The sequence below is a fragment of the Geotrypetes seraphini genome, chromosome 1 (genome assembly GCF_902459505.1).
Source record: "Geotrypetes seraphini chromosome 1, aGeoSer1.1, whole genome shotgun sequence".
In the NCBI taxonomy this organism is placed as follows: domain Eukaryota; kingdom Metazoa; phylum Chordata; class Amphibia; order Gymnophiona; family Dermophiidae; genus Geotrypetes; species Geotrypetes seraphini.
In genome coordinates, this window is record NC_047084.1 from 502774809 (window position 1) to 502798986 (window position 24178).

Sequence of the window (24178 nt, forward strand, 5' to 3'; positions counted from 1 at the left end):
AGCGCAGTTCCACAGCAGAAAACTTTACCACAGAAACAGGAGATCCAGTCAGAAAATGGCTGGGATGAATCGGGGTCATGGTCAATGCCTTTACTCCCTCAAAGTATGTCCTCAGGTTTAGAGGATTCTGGGTTGTGGATTTGTTGGCAGCACAGGTAACTCAGCATACTTCATTCCCTAGTGAAGGAAGAGTGATATTAAAGGATGCACAAGATCGCAGGATGGACTTGGTCCTCAAAAGACAGTTTGATGCTTTAGCTCTGGGTCTGAAAGTGGCAGCTGTGGCTTCTTCATGGTTCGCACATGTCAGATAAGATGCTGCACCAGACTCTGCCCATGGAGCAAATAGCATACCCCCAGGTTTTACTGTTGGGGGTGGATTATATAACAGACACCCTATATGACTTTTTTAGGAACATGGTGTCTGTATATTCTTTCTCCGCTTGAAGAGTGCTCTGGATCAGACAATGGGCAGGAGATTCTGCTTCTAAAGCTACTTTGAGCATGCTCCCTTTTAAAGGACAAATTCTCTTTAGCAAGGAGTTGAATGATCTTTATGGCAATTCCAGTCCCTATTTAAAGTCTTTTCTTAGTTTTATCTTTTTTTTTTTTGTAAGAACAATGTTAGTGTGCCTTTAGACTAATTTCTCAATATTTTATTGTCCCTTTTTCATACATATTTCATACATATTGTTGTATTTAATTATATCATGTTCTCATCTATGCAGACCTTGGTGTTTTAACTTATGCTTATTATTGTTTTCTATATGCATATTTATGTGTATTTTTATATGTTTTTTGATGTAATACTAAACTCGACAAATGCAGTATTGCCAAAACACTGCCAGTGTCAAGTCCACTTATTTGATACTGTGCTGTTCTCCAATTAAGTACACTTTGGAATAACCCATCGCTGAGTGTTCGACATCTTTTGCCTCACGACTTCCCCTTTTCTGAATTCGCCTTCGCCGTCATTGAGATCCGTACCTGGCTCTCTTTTTGGGCACAAATAGACACCACTTTTGGGTCCTTGCTGCTCAATCTGCCCTGCCCTAGTCAGGGGATTGCTTTGGTAAATCCCATATGTCAAGCCTACTGTACCCTTTGCACTCGAAGGAAAGATTAGGTTCTTACCTCGATAATCTTCTTTCTAGTATAAGGGTACAGTAGGCTTGATGGCCCACCCAGTCAATTGTTAAGTTAGCATGGTTTCTGCCTGATACACATATGAGTGTTTCCATATGCTGTCTGTGAACAACCGAGAGAGAATGAAGATGTTTAATGTACTGTTGAACAAGTAAGAAGAGTTATCCATTAGCACTATAGCGAAACCTTTGAGATAGGCTATGAGAGATGCATAAATTTTCATTGTTCTCCCCAGAAATTTTTTCCAGCCGGGTGGCATGAAAAAGTAGCCGGGTGGGGCGGGACAGGGAAATTTGGTGGTGAGGAAAATTAAGGGCTCCTTTTACTAAGCTGCAATAGCTTTTTTAGCGCCTGCAGAATTGCCGTGCTACATGGCTAGAACTAACGCCAGCTCAATGCTTGCATTAGTGTCTAGCACGTGCGGCAGTTCTGCGCGAGCTAAGCGCGCAGTAAAACCGCTATCGCAGCTTAGTAAAAGGAGCCCAAAATGTGTACTATTTGTATTAGTTAATTATTATTAGTTATTTTCCAATGCTCAATATGACGGCCTTTCTTAAGGTTTGACACTTGTTCCATAATTTTTTTATTAAATTTAAGAAGTATCCAATTCTAGAAGTGAATAATTAGATATTTGCCCTCTTTCAAATGGTATAGAGCAGCATCTCTCAAACTTTTTTAACTCCGGCACACTAAACGGAGCAAATGTTTTTTGTGGCACACTAAATGCAGCAAATGTTTTTCATGGCTGGAAAAAATTTCTGGGGAGAAAACTGTTGCCGTTAGTTTTCAAGGTCCAATCACGTCAAAGAATGATGCTTATCTGGGCAGTTGTATAATAAAAAGAATGGCTAAGATAACATGAGAAGTGAAATTGTCATGAATCAGAGGTAGGTACCCTGTAGGTCCTAAAAGCAGGCTTGTGGATTAGATATAAACTATGAAGGCAGTGGTGTACCTAGCATATGTGACACCCAAGGCCCATCATTTTTTGACACACACTCACACCCCCCCCCCCCCCATCTGTATGAAAAACATGATTTTTAGTTACAATCCAGACATCACACAAGAGTGTACCCAGGAAAAGGCAGCATCTTACATACTGCAGTGAGCAGTACATCAATACACCCATTGTAAAACTAAAGTAGCCAGACTAGTACAGATCAATCCTACACAGTCAATCCTAACTGAAAACCATGTCTTTCGAACACATAGAACACAGAAAACACCTTCGCCTAGTATGGAATATGTAATCACAAACTAACCCCTCTCCCTTTTACAAAATTGTAATGTGGTTTTTAGCCATAGTGGTAACAGCTCAGACTCTCATAGAATTCTGAGCAATTACCACCATGGCCGGTGCTAAAAAAACGCTCTACAGTTTTGAAAAAGGGGTGATAAAATAGAAAAACGTAGACAAAGGTTAAATTGAACCACCAAAAAGCTGGACTCTGCATACAATGCAACACCACAGAAACAGCGATGCATCTCCCCTAAAGCAAAAAAATAAATAAATAGAATTTTTTTTCTACATTATCTTCTCTGGTTTCTGCTTTCCTCATAGTCTTGTCACTCTCTTCCTTTCATCCACTGTCTACCCTCTCTCTGCCCCTTTTATATGGCATTTCTCTCCTTGTATTCCCCTTCCATCTCTCCCTTCACCCCTATTATTCTGGCATCCATCTTCCCTTCCCTCCCCTGGCATCTCTCTCCTCTTCTTCCCTTCCCTCTTCCACACCCCCATGGTCTGGCATTTCACTCTCTCCTCTCCCTTCCCCACACTTCCATCAGCATCTGCCACTTTTCTTTTCCTCCAACCCAATTCCATCCAGTATCCTTCCTCCTTATGTCTCTCTCTCCTTTCCCTGTACACCAATTCCATCAGCATCTGCCCCCTTTCTCTCCTTCCACCACCCTTCCATACCACCCTGACCCCCTTTTTCTCCCTCCACCACCCTTCTGTGCTCCTCGCTCCCTCCAAACCAGCAAGGTTCCATGATGACTGCCTCTACCTCTGGAAGATGTAAGTGACGTTGGAGGGGGTGGGCCGGCAGATGCAGGGAGTTGCGGCAAGGTTCTGCAATGACTGCAGCTGCCGGTCCATCCCTTCCGACATCACTTACGTCTTCCGGAGGCAGAGGCAGCAAATGCAGTCATTGCGGGACCTTCCTGCACTTCAGTGCGGCTGCCGACTCTACTTCGGAATAAGTACAGCAGCCGCACTGAGGTGCAGGTGCCATTTAGAGCAGCTCAAAAGGTTCTGGTTCCCACCGGCTGTGTACCCCCCTAGGGCTGGCACCCGGGGCAGTCTGCCACTGTATGAGGGGACAAAAAATAATAAAAAGAATGGATAACTTGACCGATTTAGACAATTATAACACAAAAATATGTCATACAATGTAATTCTAAACTCAAAAGACTCCAGACGAAAAGCAGATTATAGAAAGGAAACCAGAAAAGACCAAACCCATAGTACTAAGATTCAAATGCTAAAATCGGACATGTCCATTATGAAGAGACATGTGGATCACCACTAATTATAACGAGCGAGTCTTTAAAATATGAGATGGTAACAGATAGCCAGACCTGGTGGACAGAAGTAATAAATACTGGAGCCAAAACCAGAGCACTGTGATGAAACTTGAATGGAAATATGGATACCTATTTATACTTTTGAGTAAAATTGCAATGCGAATATGTCATAGAAAAGAATAAATGATGTGCAAACTAAAATCTAAGAACAACATATTGTAACACCGAACTCAGAATTAATGAAATAACATGCTAAAAGAACTTAACCCCCCCCCCCAAAAAAAAAGGGCATATACATACTTAAAATGATGGCTGGTTACAAACAGTATGCCTAGACTATATAGACCTAAACAGGGCAAAAGTAAACGTATGGGAAATGAACAGCTGATAATACAGAGTGTATCTTGAAAACATAAGCCGATTGTAGCTCAAAGACAAGCCGACCGGGAAAGATCTAAATTATTGTTCAAATGAGCTTCTATTAAAACAAAAGAATAAAACCACAGCACTCGGGAAAGTAAAATGGACTTACCAAAAAAGTCTCTGCACTGATGAGATAAACTCGTACGCAGAATAAATGTGAACACGCGACAGTGGAGCTATGATATTTGATCTGTTGAAAGAGGCGCCAAAAAGGTGTCGGCAGTGGATTGAATGTACACTGATAGGGGGAGAGGCATCGGGCTGTTAAAAAAGGCTGCTTTAATAAATAAATGAAAATACTGGTGAAAAACGAAATAAAAAACCAAAACCATGATAAAATGCCGAACCTAACTGCAAGTGATAGTGAAAGTAGCATAAGGCATCCGTAGTACTGTTAGTGCCAGAGCTGCTTAGAATAAAGAAAAAATGAGGTGATAAGATGTAAAGTGATATATATCCATTGGGTTAATTGTTCTTATTACAGAGCAGAAAAGACTTGAAATGTTTGGGAGTTCCCCACACCCTCCTTTTTCTTTCTCCTCCTTAGGAGTCATCCATGGCTTTGGTACAAACTGAGGCATTGCCCAGTGATTCAAAGAGGTGTTTTTCAAAAATGTAAATATGTCTTCTGCAAACCTCACGGGTGACGGGAAGGAACCCACATGTCAAACCTACTGTACCCTTACACTGAAAAGAAGATTATCAAGGTAAGAACCTAACCACTGCGCCACACACTCCCAGGAGTGTGTGGCGCAGTGGTTGGATCTACAGCCTCTGCACCCTGGGGTTGTGGGTTCAAACCCCGCGCTGCTCCTTGTGACCCTGGGCAAGTCACTTAATCCTCCATAGCCCCAGGTACGTTAGATAGATTGTGAGCCCACCGGGACAGAGAGGGAAAAATGCTTGAGTACCTGATTGTAAAAACCGCTTAGATAACCTTGATAGGCGGTATATAAAAACCTAATAAACTTGAAACTTAATTTTCCCATGCTTACACTGCCATTGCAAGTTGTTCTGAGCTGTCCCTATGCCATAAAACAGTTTCTTCAGGAGAGCCTATTACCACCAAAGAACCTTCTTCCTAAGACCTACCAGCAGAAAAAAAAGGATTGTTGCAGTTTATCCGGATCGCGCTGCATATGGGTAGGTAGGACCAACATTTCAGCCATCATGCTGTGACTATCTTCAAAGATATGATTGAAGTCTACAAAATCCTAAGTGATGTAGAACAGATACAAGGAGATAGATATTTTTTTTTCTCCATCAAAAATTACAAAGACTAGGGGACACTCAATGAAGTTAAAGGAAAATACTTTTAAAACCAATAGGAGGAAATATTTTTTTACACAGAGCTCTGGAATACATTGCCAGGGAATGTGGTAAGAGCGATTAATATAGCTGGTTTTAAAAAAAGGTTTGCATAAGTTCCTGAAGGAAAAGTCCATAGTCTGCTAGAGACAGACATGGGGGAAGCCACTGCTTGCCCTGGTTCAGTAGCATGGAGTGTTGCTATTATATGGGTTTTTGCCAAGTACTTATGATCTGGATTGGCCACCTTGAAGATGGGAACTGGGCTAGATGGATCATTGGTCTGACTCACTAAGGCTATTCTTATGCAAGTTCTACCTACCCATATTGGCAAGACCCGGATAACTGCAACAGTCATGAAGCCAGTCACAGAAGCCTAAGAGAACAGGAGAAAAAAAAAACCCTTGCAGAATAAGCTGGCAAATGACACTGAACTGCCTTCCTGAGGACAATATTAGCACTGTTGGAGGAGTCCCCTTACTGCCAAGACTTGTATCCTGCTTTCTGAAAGTTAGAACTTTCTACCCAACCCTCCCCCAACCACAGCATACCCTGAAATAACTTCTCAAACTTTTTTTTTTAAAAAAAAGCTTTTTTAGAGGAGCTCCCCTACCATTGCTGCAATGGCTTAATTTCTGCTTTCCTGATCTTAATAGAGATGTGCAGGAGAAGCATGCTCCCCCACTACTACCACAGCTTACCCTGAAATATCTTTCTGAGGTAAGACAAAAACCATTTGTAGGCATTGCTGCTGCTGCGGCACATCTTCTGCCTTCCCAAAGGAAAAACCTGTGCAGGAGGAAGCTCACTCCACCACCACTGTGATCAGCAACAGTAGTAAAAATGCTGGAAGGCTGAGAAATGTACTGCCTATTTGCTGAGAAAAAGGAGAAATTCTGAATTGGTGGATCACAAAAAGAGAAATGCTATTTTGGGGGTTGGGGGAGAAAGAGGAGGAAATGATGGCTTCTGTTACATATACACAGGAGTCCATACTTTAGCCGTTGATTCCCATTAACCGCGAAATTGCAGAAGGGTATCACTTTAAGATCTTGAACTCTTCCCCTTTTGCAGTAGAGAACAGCTCCCTCCATTTTTTCCTTTTGCAAGCTAACTCAGAAGCTTTGTTCTGATCTGCTCTGTTTCTTTTTGTTATTTTGGGGTATTTTTCTGTCAGTTTTTCAAATTTCTTCATGGCATTGGTGCTCAGAGGTGCCCTTCTTGGGCTTACTCCGCTGGGAAAGGACGCAATCCTGCGTGACTGGACTGATGTTCCCAGGCCAATCTCATCAAGTACCTGTGGAGCCAGCCTGTTTTGGGTCTTTTCAGGAACTCGGCATCTGTTCCCTGGGAGCTGCTCACCCACTAATTTAATCAGGGGCTTGAGCGCAGGCTGTGGGGCCCCTGTGTAGCAACTCTCTGGGTGTTAGGAGCCGGCTGTGTAGTTTCTCCCCCCATTGCTGTGTGAGAAATTTCAAGGGTGAAAGTCAGAGGTCCTTCTGACTGGCAGCTAGATTTTCTTAGATGGTCCAGTTCTGACACATTTCTGAGGAAGAAGTCCTTTCTCTGCAGGCAGGCTACTACAAACTGCCAAGCACCAGATATCACAGTGAGTACTCCCATTATTTCTTATGGGGAACTTCGGGGGTGGGGGTTTCTGAGGTTAGGATTCAGTTTCCCATCCTCCAAAATCCTAAAATCACTATTTTTTATTTTTGTATTTAGCTCCCAACAGCTCAGTTTTGGCACGAATTTCTTGAAGGATTTCCATCTTGGATTTTTAGCAATCTTTTTAAACTTCATTTTTTTCTGCCTCAAAACCACTCGATTTGCCTCGAGTTCACCTCTCATGGATGCCCCAGGCCATTCTAGCCCCTGATCCTGCTTTTTTTGCATGGATTTACTGGTTGAGGAGTGGCTATGTTCTATAGGGCACGAGAGGAAGAGACGGGAGCTTCGAGTTCAGCCATTATTTCATCCAATCGTTGGATTCTGGACATTATTTAGGAGGCGCACAAGATTGAGTTTCTTGACCCCCCCCCCCCCTCCCTCCAGATTTGTTCCTTGACTCTCTGGATGGACAGCCAAAGAAGGAGGTCAGAGTCTAAGCCATAGAACCAGTTCCCAAAGCAGATACTGTTTATTCTTCAGTATCTGCTCAAGCAGATACTGTTTATTCTTCATTGTGCTTAAGAGAGGCACCGAAGATTGGAGGCCCATTCTGGATCTGAAGTCATTAAACGAGGTCCTAAAGGTCCCCTGCTTTCGCATGGAGACGGTCCGCTCTGTTATAGCATTGGTGGGTCATGGAGAATTCCTTGCCTCTCTGGATCTGACGGAGACATATCTACACATCCAGGTTCTGTTATAGAATACTAGCACAACCCTCTATTGCCATGCCTAACACTTACTGTTACACCATTCATAGATTTGGTATAAGTGCAGGTGCCTAAATGAGGCAGGGATACACATGCATAAGTGGGATCCCAGCATGTGTATGTTCTCTTTGCACTTAATAAATTATGTGGATATTTGCAGAATAGCACTTTGGTGTCCTGCTGGAACTTTTGTAGGTATGTGCAAGAATTTGTGTGCATGAGATGCATAAATTTGGGTGCCTAGATTATAGAATTGCCTTTTATAGCATGCACTGCAATCCCACCTAGTACCAGGAAAATATACATACTAGAGCTAGTTGTTAGGTATCACTGTTGTGCATCAATTAAGACTCCTTATCCTAACTTCTAGGAATATTAATGCTGCTTCCAAAACATTTCCAATTCAATGAAGCCCAAGTTGCTGAAGCGGCAGTACTGCAGAACTGTTAATAAGCAAGCCCTAACCCAAACAACTTAAATCAAGTTTCAAGTTTTATTAAGAATTTGTTAAACCGCCTTTTTAAATTACAAAGCGGCTTTACAATAAATTAAAAAACAGAAAACAGGGCATACAGACACATTAAATTTAGTAACTAATTTTTATCCAATAAAGACATCTACAAAGTCTCACAAATCAAACTCACACGAGAGGAAAAAGGGTAGAACTACATTAAACAGAAAGAAAAGAACAGTTAAAGGAAAATAAAAAACCCCAGAAGGTAAGGGGTAAAAGTTTAACCTGTATTGCTATAATTGCCACAAAAGCTGAGCTAAAAATCAATTTAAATGTCCTTGAAAAGACAGTCATAATGCAAACGCATCGTTAAAAAGCATTGTTTTTAAGCTGGTTTTGAATTTATCTAATGTGCAGATATCTCATAAGTATGCCGGTGCTGAATTCCAGAGCGTGGGAGCAGTAACAGAGAAAATATTATTGCGCATAGTATTGATAATTTTTAGCAATGGAGTTGTTAGCAGATTTTGATTTGATGACCGCAGAGCACGTTGTGAGGTTAGAGGTACTAGAAGTCTATTGATGAATTCTGGCTGTTCTGTTTGTCTAGTTTTGAAGGTTTCCAATACAGCAGGGACAATGTATCAAGGGAGTCAGAAAAGAAGCTTGGCTATAAATAAGAGACTGACTCAAGTAAATTATACCACCCACGAGACAGACCCGCTGTACAGTAACTCAGCTCAGTTTTGAAGGTTAGCAGCATTATTTTATAGATGATGGCGATAGGGAATAGGCAGCCAGTGTGCTTTGACCATCAGAGGCGTAACATGGGAGAATTTTTTTTGCGTTAAAGATAATTTTGACGGCGGTGTTCTAGATAATCTGAAGGCGTCGAATTTCCTTTTTTGTAATTCCCTTAAATAGGGCATTGCCAGGATCAAGGCAAGAGATTACTAAAGAATGAGTAAGAATGTTAAGCGAGGCTTGGTCTAGATATTTTACAAGAGAGCGAATCATGCGGAGACAGTGAAAGCATTTCCTTACGACTGAACTGATGTGATCATGAAATGTAAGTTTCTCATCTAGAGTAATCCCCAAAAGCTTCATAGTTTTAACTGACTGAACTGGGATAGACCTATATTCAATGGGTAAGAGTAGTGATTGACCATACCTGAGTGGGAAGACCATGGATTTGGACTTGTTTACATTAAGAGAGAGCATATTAGTGTAGAGCCAGTCACTTATTTTTTCCAATTTTTTATTGATGGTAAGAATATCATCAATGTTAGTGAGATCAATTTAGTATGTTAATTGTATATCGTCAGCACATGCAAAGACAGAGAAGCCAACAGACTGCCCAAGAGTGATCAGAGGGGCCAGGAAAATATTGAAAAGAAGAGGGGACAGAATAGAGCCTTGGGGTATACCAAAGTTATTAGGAAATGTGTCTGTAGTGTGGTTGTTGAATGATACTGCTGTAGTTTTCATTTATGAATTTTGTTTCCTTATTTAACCTCTCTCCTCGCAGGTAATACCACTAAATGAAGAAAAAAAGAAGCAGAGAGGAAAAATAATTCTGAGCCCCCAGTCAGGTGCAGTAAATTCTTTTATTTCTAAATTTCTAGAAAAATTAGACAAGAGATCAAATTAAATTCAAAGTAACAGTTCATATTATACAGAAATTGCTTCAACAAAAATGAACTGTTCTCCATAAAGTATACATTAGTGCTATGAAGCACTGTACATTTTAGATCTGGATATAGCATAAGGAAAATAAGAATTATAAAAGAGATTCATAAAAACGCCTATTAATTAACAAACGCTGTTTAAAATGGCAAAAAAGCGGCAACAGTAAAGCGGCTATGGTGCCTAAATAATTCACATTGGAATCGCACCTACACAGGCATGATTCACAACAAAGATAGGTGCAGGAAATGTAGAGCTGGAAAACTCTGGCCTACACTTCCGGCACCTATCTTTCATGGAGGCACAATTCTTTATTGGGCGCCGTCGCATTATTGACACAGCCGATTTTTAGGCAGCCACTGATATCGGCACCCTATAGAGAATCTGGACCAAAATGTACACTTTATAGTTATATCTACCTCATTTCTCCCGCATTTTCTGGTAAGGGTCAGTGGAAATGTTGCACTTTTCACTATCTCCAGCCATTAGAAAACAAGTGGTGAAAAGGAGAACCAAATTAAGGGAGAGAGTTTATCTAAAAGAGTTGATGTTCAAATGCAGTAACTTAGTCAGCTGCAGATGCCGACTGTATATCAGCTTTGTCTTAAATTTCCTGAACTGCTTGGCCATATTAGTTGCTCCACACCCAAAGTTTTGGTTAAATTAGGGTGGTCTGGGGCGACAGGGCTAAAAGTTATGTAGATAGTGACAAAATTTAGTTGCTTTCCATCTAACTTGGAACAGGAATAAAGTTAAACAGATTCATTATCTGTATAAAGTTATGTTAACATTTTCAGCTGTGCTGAAACACATATAGACTGATAACTTATCCATTTAGGAACAAATTTTATAATAGGTTGTCTATGTGAGGAGTCCAAAAAGGTTCCTGTTTTAAGTTTATTTTATAAAGTTAGCATATATAACACAAGTTAGCATATATAACACTAAAATGTTTCTAATCTTTAAACAAGATGTAATATTGTACAGAGGGGACCTGAGTAAGCACATAACGCAGTTTCTAAATTATTACTTTATTTAAGGAACACCACCTAAGTCAGGGGTAGGGAACTTCGGTCCTCGAGAGCCGTATTCCAGTCAGGTTTTCAGGATTTCCCCAATGAATATGCATTGAAAGCAGTGCATGCAAATAGATCTCATACATATTCATTGGGGAAATCCTGAAAACCCGACTGGAATACGGCTCTCGAGGACCGGAGTTCCCTACCCCTGACCTATGTGAAAAAGTAACTGCCCTCTTAGTTAATCAACAATTGATTACATTTAATTGATAATTAGATAGTTGATTGAAAAAACAAAAAACAAGCTTAGGGGCCTTTTTATTAAGCTGTGTTAAGCAGCTAACACAGGGTTGCCACATGGTGAACAGCTCAGACCCCATGCTACTGTCTCTTGTGATAAAAAGGTTGTTGTTGTTAGGTGTCATCGGCTCATGCTCGAGTCCTAGCGACTTGATGAATTACTAAAAAGGTAGCCACTGCAATAAAAAAAAATTTGTATCCCACATTACCTGCCTGTTGTGATGCTGGGTAGGATATGGGCACCGGTGGAAGTGTGGCTAGCTGTCATGACTACCAATAGCACAGCCAGACTTGCTGCCACCTGAAAGAGGAGGTGTAAATGCAGATGTGCTACTGACAATTCAGTAGCACAGCAGGTGTGGCAGTGTTCTCACTGACTCCCGACTCAACCCTCCCCCAATTTAAGGATTTGACCCAGCATATAAACCCTACTCTCAGGGAAGTTAGAATCCTGCACAATCACCACCATGACACCAGAGGACAGCCACAGCACCCTGGAGACAACCCTACCCACTCCAATAAACACCTCTTCATCTCCAACCCTCCCCCATATATAAAAGGATGCCCCCCCCCTAGCAGTAGTACTGCGAGACTACCACTAGATGTCATCAGCATCTTTTTGGATACAGGGGTGGCAAAAGGGGATTGCTGTCACCTGGACTCCACTACCTCACCAATTAAGACCCCTGGGTAAATCATGGGAGGGTGTTTATGTTGGATGGGTGGGGTTTATGGAAAGGGGTGGTGTTTTTATATTGTGGCCCAATTGTCTTCAGGGGTGTTAGGGCAGATTTTAGAGTGTTGGAGTGGGGATGGGGAAGGGTTTGGGTCGGTATTGGTTCAGGTGGGTCATAATTCTGCTTGGGGATGCAGTTTATGTGCTGAGGGTATTGGGGTTTTAGCAGGGCGGTTGGGTCTGTGTTTGGGTGGGGGTGGTCAGGGTAATGACTGGGGGGGGGAAATCTGATCAGGAAGGAGACGAAAGGAGGTAAACCACCATGTCAGATCTGTTTTAATTAATTTTTTGTTTGGTGAGCTCACACTGCATAACATGCAGTGCCTGATAGTGCAAGTACTCCTTTGCAATCTGGCCCTCCTGCCGGTACCCCTTTGCTGGTGAATGTCTGGGTGAGGTGGCAGCAGGAGGAATTTGACACTCCTCCTGCCACAGACATTTGGGGGTGGGATGGCTTCGGAGGTTCTTTTAGGTCATCCAAGTGCTGACTTGGATGAGTTTATATAAGTATTTTTGTTTTGATTATGAGCCCCTTAATGTTTGTTTTTCTGTAAAAGAATATCGAAAAGCAAAGTGGTTATGTTTATGTTTATTTTTCATTTGATATCCCACTTAATGCAAAAGGTCAAAGCGGCTTACAAAATAAAATCAAATTGAAAGGAACACCAATAATAAAAGAAAAGGTAATACAATCAAACAAGAAACATTTCTACAATCAAAATAATATACAAATAAATTATTAAAAATAAAGTTAATAATAAACATACTAATAATGCCTTGAGTTTCATTCAGATTACCTTTGGGAAAGCTTTCTGGAAAAAAAAGTATTTGAAAGTGATTTAAATTTTAAAAAGAACTGCTCAGCTCTAATAAAAGGTGGAATATTATTCCAAAACAATGGAGAAATAAAAAAGTATGCTGAGGAGCACATAGATTCGTAGTGAGCCATTCTTGGAGAGGGAAGAATAATTCTTGTTATGATCTTAAAAAAAAAAGCTCTTAGATGGATTACCTTTTTCATACTGACTTTAGGCATACAAAGATGCTCAGATGTTTCTCATATAGAATATTGGATTTGCCTCTTGCATTTATATCTGCTTATTACAAACCAATTTCAACAGAAGTGTTGGGGGGGTCCACTTTCTGTTAGTAACTGTGGACATTTCCTTGCTAATTGCACGTTGCAGTGCAGTAAGAATGGTATGCTGAATCAAGGGTCTTTCATCCACTCCCTCGGGTTCATTGCTGGAGATACTGATTACTGCTTTCAGCACCTCCTCCTTCTCTCTGCTGTCTGCTGCCCCCAGTCAGATATTTCTTCTGCAATCAAGCCTGAAGGAGCAAATTTGATCTGCTCAGTTTTCTTTTTTGTTTTATACAAGTTTTTTTGTGTTTTTTCAAAGGACTTTGTGTTCCAGTACAGCTCCAGTGTCTGCCTAGCCTGTGTAAGAGGAGCAGACTTGAGTCTGCAGTTGACAAATTAATCCTATGGGGACCTACTCAGCCAGTCTGCTTGAACTGTGGAACTCGGGGTTTTCCCCTACTGTTTTCTCACTCTTTGATTTGATCAGGAGTGCTAGCGCAGGCTGTACGGACATCAGTTGCATTTCTTTGGAGCACACATGGTGACTTTCACGAAGTTCTATAGGGTGGATGTGGCGGCTTGGAAGAACTCCTCGTTTGGAGCCTCTGTTTTGCAGACAGGCTTATATCTTCCACCTGGGGTTTCGGGGACTGCTTAGGTACGTCCCCAGTGCAATAGGTGAGACATTTTAGATAGATAGGTAGTGTCCCCATTGCCGCGTGTCATTTGTGATTTTGAACATTTTACAATACATGCAGATTCTACCCATGGATTTTACATATTGGTATAAATCAGGGATCTCAAAGTCCCTCCTTGAGGGCCGCAATCCAATCGGGTTTTCAGGATTTCCCCAATGAATATGCATGAGATCTGTGTGCATGCACTGCTTTCAATGCATATTCATTGGGGAAATCCTGAAAACCCAAGTGGATTGCGGCCCTCAAGGAGGGACTTTGAGATCCCTGGTATAAATAAAGCACTTGCATCAAGGTACATTGAGTCTGCAGTTTTTCTTTTTGTGTTTTTGTTCTCTGGAAGTTTCAATATAAACGTCAGAAGAGTAGGATTACCCTTGTTTTTTTAGTACCTGTCAGCCAGCCGGCATTTATTTCATAGGAGTTCAGGGCCATCCCCCTCTTTCTCCTTCTTCTGAATGAAGGTTCAAGGGCAGGCTATTTGGCATCCTTTGGAGACTCGGCGGTGTCTTGCAGGTTCCCAGCTGCGTCTTCTCAACTCCGCCTTCCCTGATCGCGTCCATCAGTCCACAGGGGTGGAGGTTCAGTCAGGCATCATCAGGTCTGACTGGCAACCCAAAAATCAGCGTTGCAGAGACATTCCCAGCATGAGGCAGTGATTTTCTGATTCCAGCTACTGAAAGAGAGCTGAGGTAGGCTGCAGCACATTTTCAGCACAGTAAATTGTAACAGCCTGTGAGGTGAATCGGGAGAGGTTTGAAATTTGAAGTTTTGAGGGGTTTTGAATGTTCCTCTGTGTTCTCCCTCCTGAAAAATCCTAAAATCGCCATTTTTGTAGTTTGTTTAATGTAAAAAAAAAATAAATACTGCTTTTTTGGTGCAATTTTCTTAACGGTGGCCATCTTAGATTTTTAACAATCTTTTTTTTCAAAAGCTCCCTGCTTCTCCAAAACTAATTTTTGCCTCAAAACTTGCTGGTATGGATTCCTTGGGCTCTCCTGATGTGAATTCTTGCTAGGATTACACAATTTTAGTACCTCAAGAATGTTCTTGTGGCATTCCCGAAAGAGACGGCAACGTCCGCAGGTGACCAAACACTCGGCTAGCCTGGTGAACGGCCTTTATTTTCAGGGCTTGGCATGGCTGCTAGTTCCATGCACCTCACTGCAGACCCTCCACAACCTAAGAAACACAAAGTTACGTCATCAAAGTATGACTCTACGCCCCAGGAGTGGAGGCTTTCTCTGAATTTATGAAATATTTGTAGAATGAGTTTCAAAGCCGGCATTCTGCCCCTGTGCAGTCCCGCTTCACTTCAGATGCATCTATTAGTGACGTAGCTTCTATGGACACGCTGCCTGATCTGGGGGATCCTGATGATGACCTGCTTGCTGACCCCTTATTTTCAGGCGCAGCACTTCCCAGAATGGGAGATCAGGGACTGTGCTGGATTTGTGGATCCCTCTGGGACTCTGAAACTTGGGGATGATCCCACGTTTCTGCGTTTATTTGAATCTGTGGCTTTGCCAGCTCTTATTTTGAAGTCTTTGCAGGAGTTGAATTTAGTAACTCAGTCAGCTCCATCCACTTCTTCTTCCTGGCTTTGTGGTGTGCGCTCACAGTCTTCCACCTTTTCCTGGCATCCTGATATGATAATTCTAATTTCAGAACAATTTGATTCTCTAGAAGGTGATCTTATGATAGCAAGATCTATGTCTCGCTTATATTTTCTGGCACAGGAGTGCCAACAGCTTCTGGGTCAGCCTTGGGTCATCAATAGCTCTTTAAAAATTGTCCAAAAATCTGATCGGATTGGACCCAGGCAGTCTTACAGAACCTTTTTAGTTCATCTAGCTCTTAATGGTTTCAGAGAGTTTCCCCGCACCCCTCTCTTATGTTTGCAATCTAGGACTCACTAGAAGCTTTGGTACCAACTGAGGGGGTGAAGCTCAACCCAGAGTGATGGGAGGTAGAGCATGAAAACGAACAGTGGGCTTTCTACAACTCTTATGGCTAATGAATGTTTTACCCGCTGGTGAAGACTATCATTCCTGTTTACAAGAAAGATTAGCAAGGCAAGAACCTAATCTTTCAATGTAAAATTTCTAGTTGACATTCCAAAGCAGTTGCTGAGAAAATGGTAAATAACTCTAGGGGGTTACATTTTTTGCCCCACATTGTACGTGGTCACAGCATGTGTAAATGGTCTGATAATAAAATTTCAGCTGCATAAAAGAATACAGTGACTAATTTTACAGTAGATGTATACCAAGCAGACTCTGGGTGGAGTATGGCCACAGTTCACAAGTGCACCTGTGGATTATAAAATATTCTAATTTGCATGCATACTTAAATAATCTAGGCACGGGCATTTACACTTGCTCCAGGGCTGGTATAAATGTCCATGCCTGCAATGTAGATGCCATTTCTACTACTTAACTGGCACCTAAACAAGTAGGTACTTGCCCTCTTAAAACTAGTCACCCCTTATAAAATTACACTCATACTAATCTAATCTAATCCTTAAGCTTATATACCAGATCATTTCCATAGGAACTCGATCCAGTTAACAAAATTATTAAGGATGAACAATAATACAAAGAGGATCGATAGATAGTAATATAAAATGATCAGTTAAACATTTTAACCTTTATTTGTAAGGTATTTTGTTAAAAAATATGTTTTTAAAGTTGTTCTGAAACTGGATAATGAGACAAGAATTCTAATATCTGGAGGGAGGTCATTCCAGATCTTCCCCATTGCAAAGGCTAAGGAGTGTGAAAATCTGCTTAAAGTTTGAATCCCTTTAACAGGGGGGGAGTAGTAATTTAAATTTATGTATATACCTCATTGAATCAAAGCAGTTAGAGTTGAAAGAAAGTGGAAATAAAGGGGGAAAAAATCCCATGTAAACTTTTGAAAATCACATTTACACATTTAAACTGAACTCTCCAATATATCGGGAGCCAGTGCAGAGCCCTCAATAATAAAGTGACATGATCGTATTTATTTTTCCCAAATATTACTTTAGCTGTCATATTCTTGAATGAGTTGTAATCTCTTTAGGTTACTTTTACTTAGACCAATGTAAAGGGAATTGACATAATCCAAATAAGCCAATATTATAGCCTGAACCAATATTGCAAAATGATGCTGATGGAAAAAACAACGTACTCTCCTCAACATCCTTAAACTGAAGAAACATTTTTTTTTTATATGGTGTTGAAATGAGAATTACTAATAGATTTTCTGTGTGTTTTTTTTTAATATAGGTAGTCTTTCCAACAAATATATGACTCAGGGAAAAGCCTCACAGAAGAGGACCCAACAGGATTCATGAAAACTCAAGCACACAAGATATCATGACATTAGTTGTCCTCACACACACATGCATATGTATAAATATAGTTTTACACATACTTTGGAAATATAGATTTACTTTGGCAACGTATCTGAATTTAATGAGCAGCAGTCATAAGCCTAACAATTTCAACGATGGATGGTAGAATTTTATTTTGATATACAGAATTGTGATTGAAGTTGAAACAGAGAAATGGATTTTAATGCAGTCCTTCTACCATGGACACTCTTATTTGAATATTTTAATAGAAAGTCATGATTTGTATTTGTTTCCTAGATAAAAAAAACCTGTAGATAAGTTTTGGGTACTCAAAACCCTCCCTCAATTTTCAAGGTTTTAATATGTAACCAGACTCTTTAAATGCATTAAATGTGGTGTGTAAACCAAATATAGTAGATTTTGTTATTTTCCCTCCTTCAGAAATAGATTTTTTGAAGGGCGAATAGTATTTATTAATGTTAATTGTTTACTGAATACTCATGTAAAGGTGTTGCAAATACTTGTGGACTGCTACTGCTGTATTTCAGATATTATTTTTATGGTATCTGTGGAAGAACATGTACACTAGTAAATTTTTAATTCTGTGGACGTGTAGTCCTATTGAGTTGTCTGGTTTTAGTTTTGTTTTTCCCCTCGCCTCCTCTCTTCACCCTCAAGTCTTGACTCTGCTTCTTCCCTGAGAATTTTCCTCCTGCTGCTGCTGCTGTGCTTTGCAGAGAAGAGAATATGGGGGAGAGGATCATTATTGATGCTGCTAAGTGTATCTGTCACACCATTTGAGGAACACAACAGAAAAACAAGAATTTGCTTTAGCTTGAAGAAAAAGGAAACAAGGATCACAAGACGGTCAGCAGTTGGATTTGAAATTTTTCTACATTTCTGTAATATGAAGAGAGAATTTTCATGCTAGTCAAATACTCATGCTTAATTTGTTGTCATCTTGTTGGACTCATTTCTATATGATCATCATCACATCCTATCAAATTTGATATGTGACCAAAAAAAGCAAAACTGAACCACTGTTTAGTTATGGCTTGGAAATAAAAAGTCACATAATTTAGTCTTGAAATTTCTACATTTTTGAGTGTGTGCTTGAAATTGCTAGTACAAAATATATATCCTTTGTCGTGTCTTATGGGTTGATGTAACTCTCTGTGAACTCACACATATTTAATTGCTGGTCAAGATAAGGAAAAGGGCATGTTCCTAAATCTTAATTCATTGTGTATTGCCAGAAACTGCCTAACATGAAAGACATAGAAAAGGGTTGCTCAATCCAGTCCTCAGGACACACCTAGCCAGTCAGGCTTTTGGGATTTCCCCAATAAATATGTATGACACCATAAATAGAACAAGCTATTACCACAAATTTAAACCATTAAATTATAAGTATAACGTTTTATTATATTCTCATTATTAAATCTCAGGAGCCTACTTCTTATCTTTCATTCAATGTTCTTGTCTTTAATCTTGTAAACAGCATTGAATCCTAGCTGAAATTTGCGGTATAGAAGAAGAATGTATAGTATAGTATAAACAATATAATACATCATCTTAAATACCTCAATCATTCAATCCTCATTCACACTACTAGAATCCTTCTAGCAACCACATAAAAACTTCACCAAGTATATTCTTAAATGTCCATCTTTGACTCCGTGTGGTATAACACCATTCATTTCAAATTTCAAAGATGTTAATACACAGTTATTAGTGCTGTATGCATGCTGGTGATCTCGGAAGTTCTACAGAAAAGAGGACTTGTAGGAAAAGAAGTCTATAGTATACAGCAGTACCCTCAGATACTTGTGCTGTTAAATCATTGAAGATTTCTTTAAACAGCTTACACAGGTGGGAGATATCATTCACTGGGTTCTGCATTTGTTACATAAAGTGCAAATGCTTAGTGCGAACGATCCAAAATATGTAAATATATATAAAGTGCTCAAGTGTAATTGAAAAAGATTAAGGCAGCACTTATCTTAAAATGCTGTCAAAGCTCAAAGCTTTGGGCTTTGACAGCGTTTTAAGATAAGTGCTGTTTTAATCTTTTTCAATTACACTTGAGCACTTTATATATATTTACATATTTTGGATCGTTCGCACTAAGCATTTGCACTTTATGTAACAAATGCAGAACCCAGTGAATGATATCTCCCACCTGTGTAAGCTGTTTAAAGAAATCTTCAATGATTTAACAGCACAGGTATCTGAGGGTACTGCTGTATACTATAGACTTCTTTTCCTACAAGTCCTCTTTTCTGCTGATAGTTTTGATCGGTGGACTTGTTTCCATTGTAAGCTCGTTGAGTGTGATCTCGGAAGTTCTGCCAGTAGATTTTTCACCACTATTAGTCAAGCCCGACACAGGTCCGTGTTTCGCTGATAAGCATCTTCAGGAGTTTAGACTAAAAGGGCTCCACTGTCTTTTGCAGATATCCACTCTCAATTATAGAGTTGCATGGGGACAGAAATCCCACCCATCCCTGCCCGTCCCTGCCAGGATCCTTTCCGTCCCCACCCATCCCCGCCAGGATCCTCTCCGTCCCCATCAGGATCCTCTCCGTCCCCACCCATCCCCGCAAGGATTACCTCCATCCCCGCTCGTCCCCATAAAAAGCAGCAATTGCTTCTGACAGGATCATCAATTCCACAGTTTCTTTTGTGTTTGCGCTGCTGTTTTCCTTGTGGAATCTCTTTGGTGGAACCCTTTTTTTGTTTTCTGTTCAGGTAATTAACTTATAAACCGCCTCTTTTACTAAGGCTGACGTTTCCATTATATTATATGGACGAACCTTGCTTCCAAAACCTTCCATCCCTGTGGGAGTCCCGTTGGCTAGAGGGGGGTCCCCGTGGGAGTCCCATGGGTTAGGGGGGATTCCCGGGGACCCCCACCGGACCCACGGGATTCCTGCGATCCCCGTTCCCGTGCAGACCTCTACTCTCAATCTCGTAATAGGCAGCCACAAAGCTAGTATGGTAGTATCCTGGCTTCGGTTCAGTTCGATATGTTCCTGGCTTGTAGATCTTAACTTTGTGGCTGCCTATTACGAGATTGAGAGTGGATATATATATGCAAAAGACAGTGGATCCCATTTTTTTTTTTTCTCTCTTGAAAATTTATTGAAAATTTTATCAAAATACAAAAAAAGGAGAGAAACAAACAATCAATATCAATACCATAATCGTGGAACAATAAATGAGTAAAAACAATTATTCAAGCACAACAGAAAATCGTTAGATACATATAATCAGAGGTAAAAATATTCTATGGTGTTGTGATAAGTAGCGGGAAGATATTCAAGGAAAGAAAAAAAAGTCAGGAGAGAAGAGGGAAAAGAAAGAAAAAGAAGGGTGATGACGGAGGGCGAAAGGTAAGTAAGAAAGCAACAAGGGGTGAGAAAGAGAAGAGAGAGTCCCCCAGAGGCCAGAAAGAGAGAGAGGAAGAAGTTGGAAAGAGAGATATAAGATATAAAAGACGTTAGGCATTAACTTATGAGCGGTAAGGCATTAGAGAGAATTCAGGTATTCGGTGAACTTAGCCCATTTAATATGGACTTTAGCGTTCAGGGGAATAGCAGCAGAGATCAGCATTTCACGCTTGTGTTGTAGTAGGACAGATTGGTACCAAAAGTGCACGTTTAAGGAATCAAACGATTTCCAGTTAGATAATATGAGTCGCAGAGCGACAATGAGAAGCGTGTTAAATAAGGCATAATGTGGTGCAGTTAAGTCGAGCAAAGGAGTCTCAGATTTCAATATGACCACTGTAGGAGAAAAATTGAAAGTAAAATTAAAAATTTTTTGAATAATTGACCAGATATCCGTCCAGAAGTTTTGTAAGCAGGGGCATTCCACAAGCATATGCAGTAAAGTACCTGGATGCAATTTACAGTTCCAGCATTTGTTAGCAGGCCGCAGACCTGAGACGTGTAGTTTTTGAGGCGTCCAAGTGGCTTTGTGATGTAGAAAGAACATGGATTGCATAGAGTTAGCAGATGGAATAGTTCGGATAGTTTTAGACCAAAAAACTTCCCATTGTTTATCTTGTAAATGGCAATTTAAATCTAATTCCCAAGAGTTTTGTACGGGGATATGAACGTCAGTTCGGGAGTTCAGAAGTATTTTATAGAGATGTGAAGCAACATGGCCTATTACTAGGAGTTTGGGAAACAGCGTAAGTATAGTAGGGGTTCTTAAGATTTTCAGCTGTAAGACTTTAGATTTTTTTTATCATGGAGGTGAGTTGAAGCCATTGATAGAACGATGAGGCCGGAAGGGCGAATTTGGCTTGCAACTCCGAGAAGGTCAAAAGTTGTAGAGAGGGGGTACAGATGTCTATCAAGTATTGTATCCCAAGTCTGGACCATTGAGGCCAGATTATTGGTTTTTTATTTATTAGAAAAGACGAGTTATACCAAATGGAGATATATGCTGAAGTTCTGACGGGTATTTCTAATAGCTCATCGAATTCAAGGAGACAGGTAACAGATTGGGATATGATGGGGTTTACAGATGAAAGTAAAGCATCAGAAGTTAATAGCGGGGCCAACGTCAGATATGCCGGGTAGAGAGCACGTTCAAGTTGGAGCCATAGGGGGACGTAAGCATTCGAGGTGGAAAACCAGTGGGTGGTCTGTTGTACTATAAATGCCTTATGATAAGTTAGAAAATCTGGAAGAAAAACCCCTGCTTTGGTCTTTGGAGCTTTAAGTTTTTTAAGAGCTATTTTAGGCGGTTTGTTATTCCATATAAAGGTATTTATGTGTTTATCAATCAGTTTGTAAAAGTGAGGCGAGAATATGTGGGGGATCATGCTGAGTACGAAGTTAACTTTAGGTGCTACTACCATCTTGATTGTCTCTATCCTACCCCACCAGGAAAGGTGAAGGGGATGCCAAGATTGTATTAATGATTTAAGAATAGCTATGAGATTATCACTATTATGTTTAATAGTAGCAGGAAGGGATGTATAGAGGTTAATTCCCAAATATTTTATATGTGACGGAGACCAAAGAAGGTCAAATGATTGGATCAATTCAGGACGTGAATACTTGTTAAGAGGTAGTACTTCCGTCTTCTGCTTATTGATTTTGTAACCAGAAAATGAAGAGAAGACCTGAATTAGATTAAAGAGAGCAGGTAGGGATTTGTCTGGTTGAGTGAGATATAGTAAGACATCATCAGCATATGCTGAAAGTTTATATTCTGTTTTATTAAGCAGGATACCGGAGATATCTTTATGAGAGTTAATGGCTAAAAGAAGGGGTTCGAGGGCCAAATTGAAAAGATATGGAGAGAGGGGACATCCTTGACGAGTACCTCGCTGTAGGGTAAAAAAAAGCGACAGTATGTTGTTTGTAATAACAGAGGCTCTAGGATTAGAATAAAGGATTTTAATTTATACAAAAATATAAGCCATAGGGGACTAAGGAGGAAAATTCATTGAGATGCAAATAAATAAAGATCACAGAAAGTTAAGCAACAAGATGATTAGACATCAAATAAAAGGTATGAATTCATTTAACCAATCTGTGATTACACAAAATTATAGTACAATTAACATTGCAAACTGAGAGGGAAATCTATTCAGTATATAATAGCAAGCAATAGAGGGATGCAGGAAGAAACGTATTTCAGTTGAGGAACAGTACATTACAGCTTAAAAGTATGAAAAATGCTACAAAATTCATCAATTAGCATATTATGAAGGAGAAAATGATAAATAAGAAGCATTAATAATGTATAAGCTGCATACAGCAAGTATAAGACAATGTGAAAACAAGTATGAGAGATAACTGACAATAAAGAGGACATATGGGAGATTCAAAGGACAAATTGAATACTATTAAACACATTAGAGAGAGAACAGGATATACAGAATTCATGCAATTTTGGACCGTAGTTAATGAGATGTAACAAATTCATTAGGAACATAAGGATGCTAGGGAATTATCCAAAGGTATTGAGGATATATATGTGCACATATAGTAACAAGATAGGGAAAATAAAGAATGCAGTACATTAATTCACAGTTGTATTAGTAAACCATAGAATACAAAAGGAGACTTAAAAACCAATATTAAAGAGTGAGATTATAAATGGGGATGAACAACTTATAAATAAAAACAATGAAGGGAAATGCAGTAACCTGAAAGATAGAGAAATTAAAGGAAAAAGTTGGGTTTACTTATAGCACCATTGTAATCTCACAGTAGACTGGGGAGAGAATCTAATAGTCAGGATAGAGCAGCAATATGAACATTAGCAATTAGGAAATCAAAAAGTGTGAGGTTAGTCAATGCAGTAATTCAAAACAGGGTAATAGCCTTCAAGTTGGAGATAAAGAAAGGCAGGAGTATTGTGCATTATAAGTGGAAGCAGTAAGCAATACCAGAGAGTATAACAGCAGTAAAAAGCCCCGAAGGTAGGGAAAATGCAGAAACAAATCAATGCAAAAAATCATTTAAAGAAAGAAGACATAATATTAAAAAGTACAAAGTGAGAAGACAATTATGGAGAAAGAAATCAGTTGGATAATGAAAAAAAAAGCTTTTTAGTAATTAACAGTACTTGTGCTGGAAGTCCTCAGGCAGGGCAGGAGCCATTTTGTGTAATGAAAACACGAGGACAGGGAGTAAAGCAAAATAAGGGGAAAGAGTTCTCAGCAAGTTAAACAGATCTCGCAGTAGTTCAATATGTGGAAACCGAAACCAAATGTCTGCTTCAAACAGAGTTAACCATTAAGCAGAAGAACAGTAAACAGCTTCAAATCAGAGTCAGGAGACATGAGGTGTCTGCAGTGACAAGAAACACTGACACTTGCAGAAAACATGGATCCAGTGAGAGAGGAGAAAGCAGGCACTTTCAGGAGTTTTTTGACTGAGTCTGATCCAGGTAGGCTTGCAGGAGTTTGGGTGAATCAAAGACTTTAGTGGAATTATTTAAGGTAACAACCATCCGTGCCGGATACTGGAGACCATAGCGTGCGTTGAGGGATTTCAGTCGTGGTCTTAATGCAAGGAATGATTTTCTTTTTCTAGCAGTGGCTTTTGCAAG

The 24178-nt window shown here is 40.0% G+C and overlaps 1 protein-coding gene across 2 annotated transcripts in view; it reads left to right on the forward strand.

Annotated features, from left to right (window-relative positions):
• The window catches only part of TUT7 (terminal uridylyl transferase 7), a 317026-nt gene extending 298838 nt beyond the window's left edge, over positions 1-18188 (forward strand). For both annotated transcript variants that reach the window (XM_033927693.1, XM_033927688.1), the window contains exons 28-29: positions 9767-9830; positions 17031-18188. In XM_033927693.1, the coding sequence (XP_033783584.1) occupies positions 9767-9830; positions 17031-17098 (132 nt within the window). In that variant the 3' untranslated portion in view covers positions 17099-18188. The remainder of the gene's footprint in view (positions 1-9766; positions 9831-17030) is intronic.
• The last annotated feature ends 5990 nt before the right edge of the window (positions 18189-24178 follow it).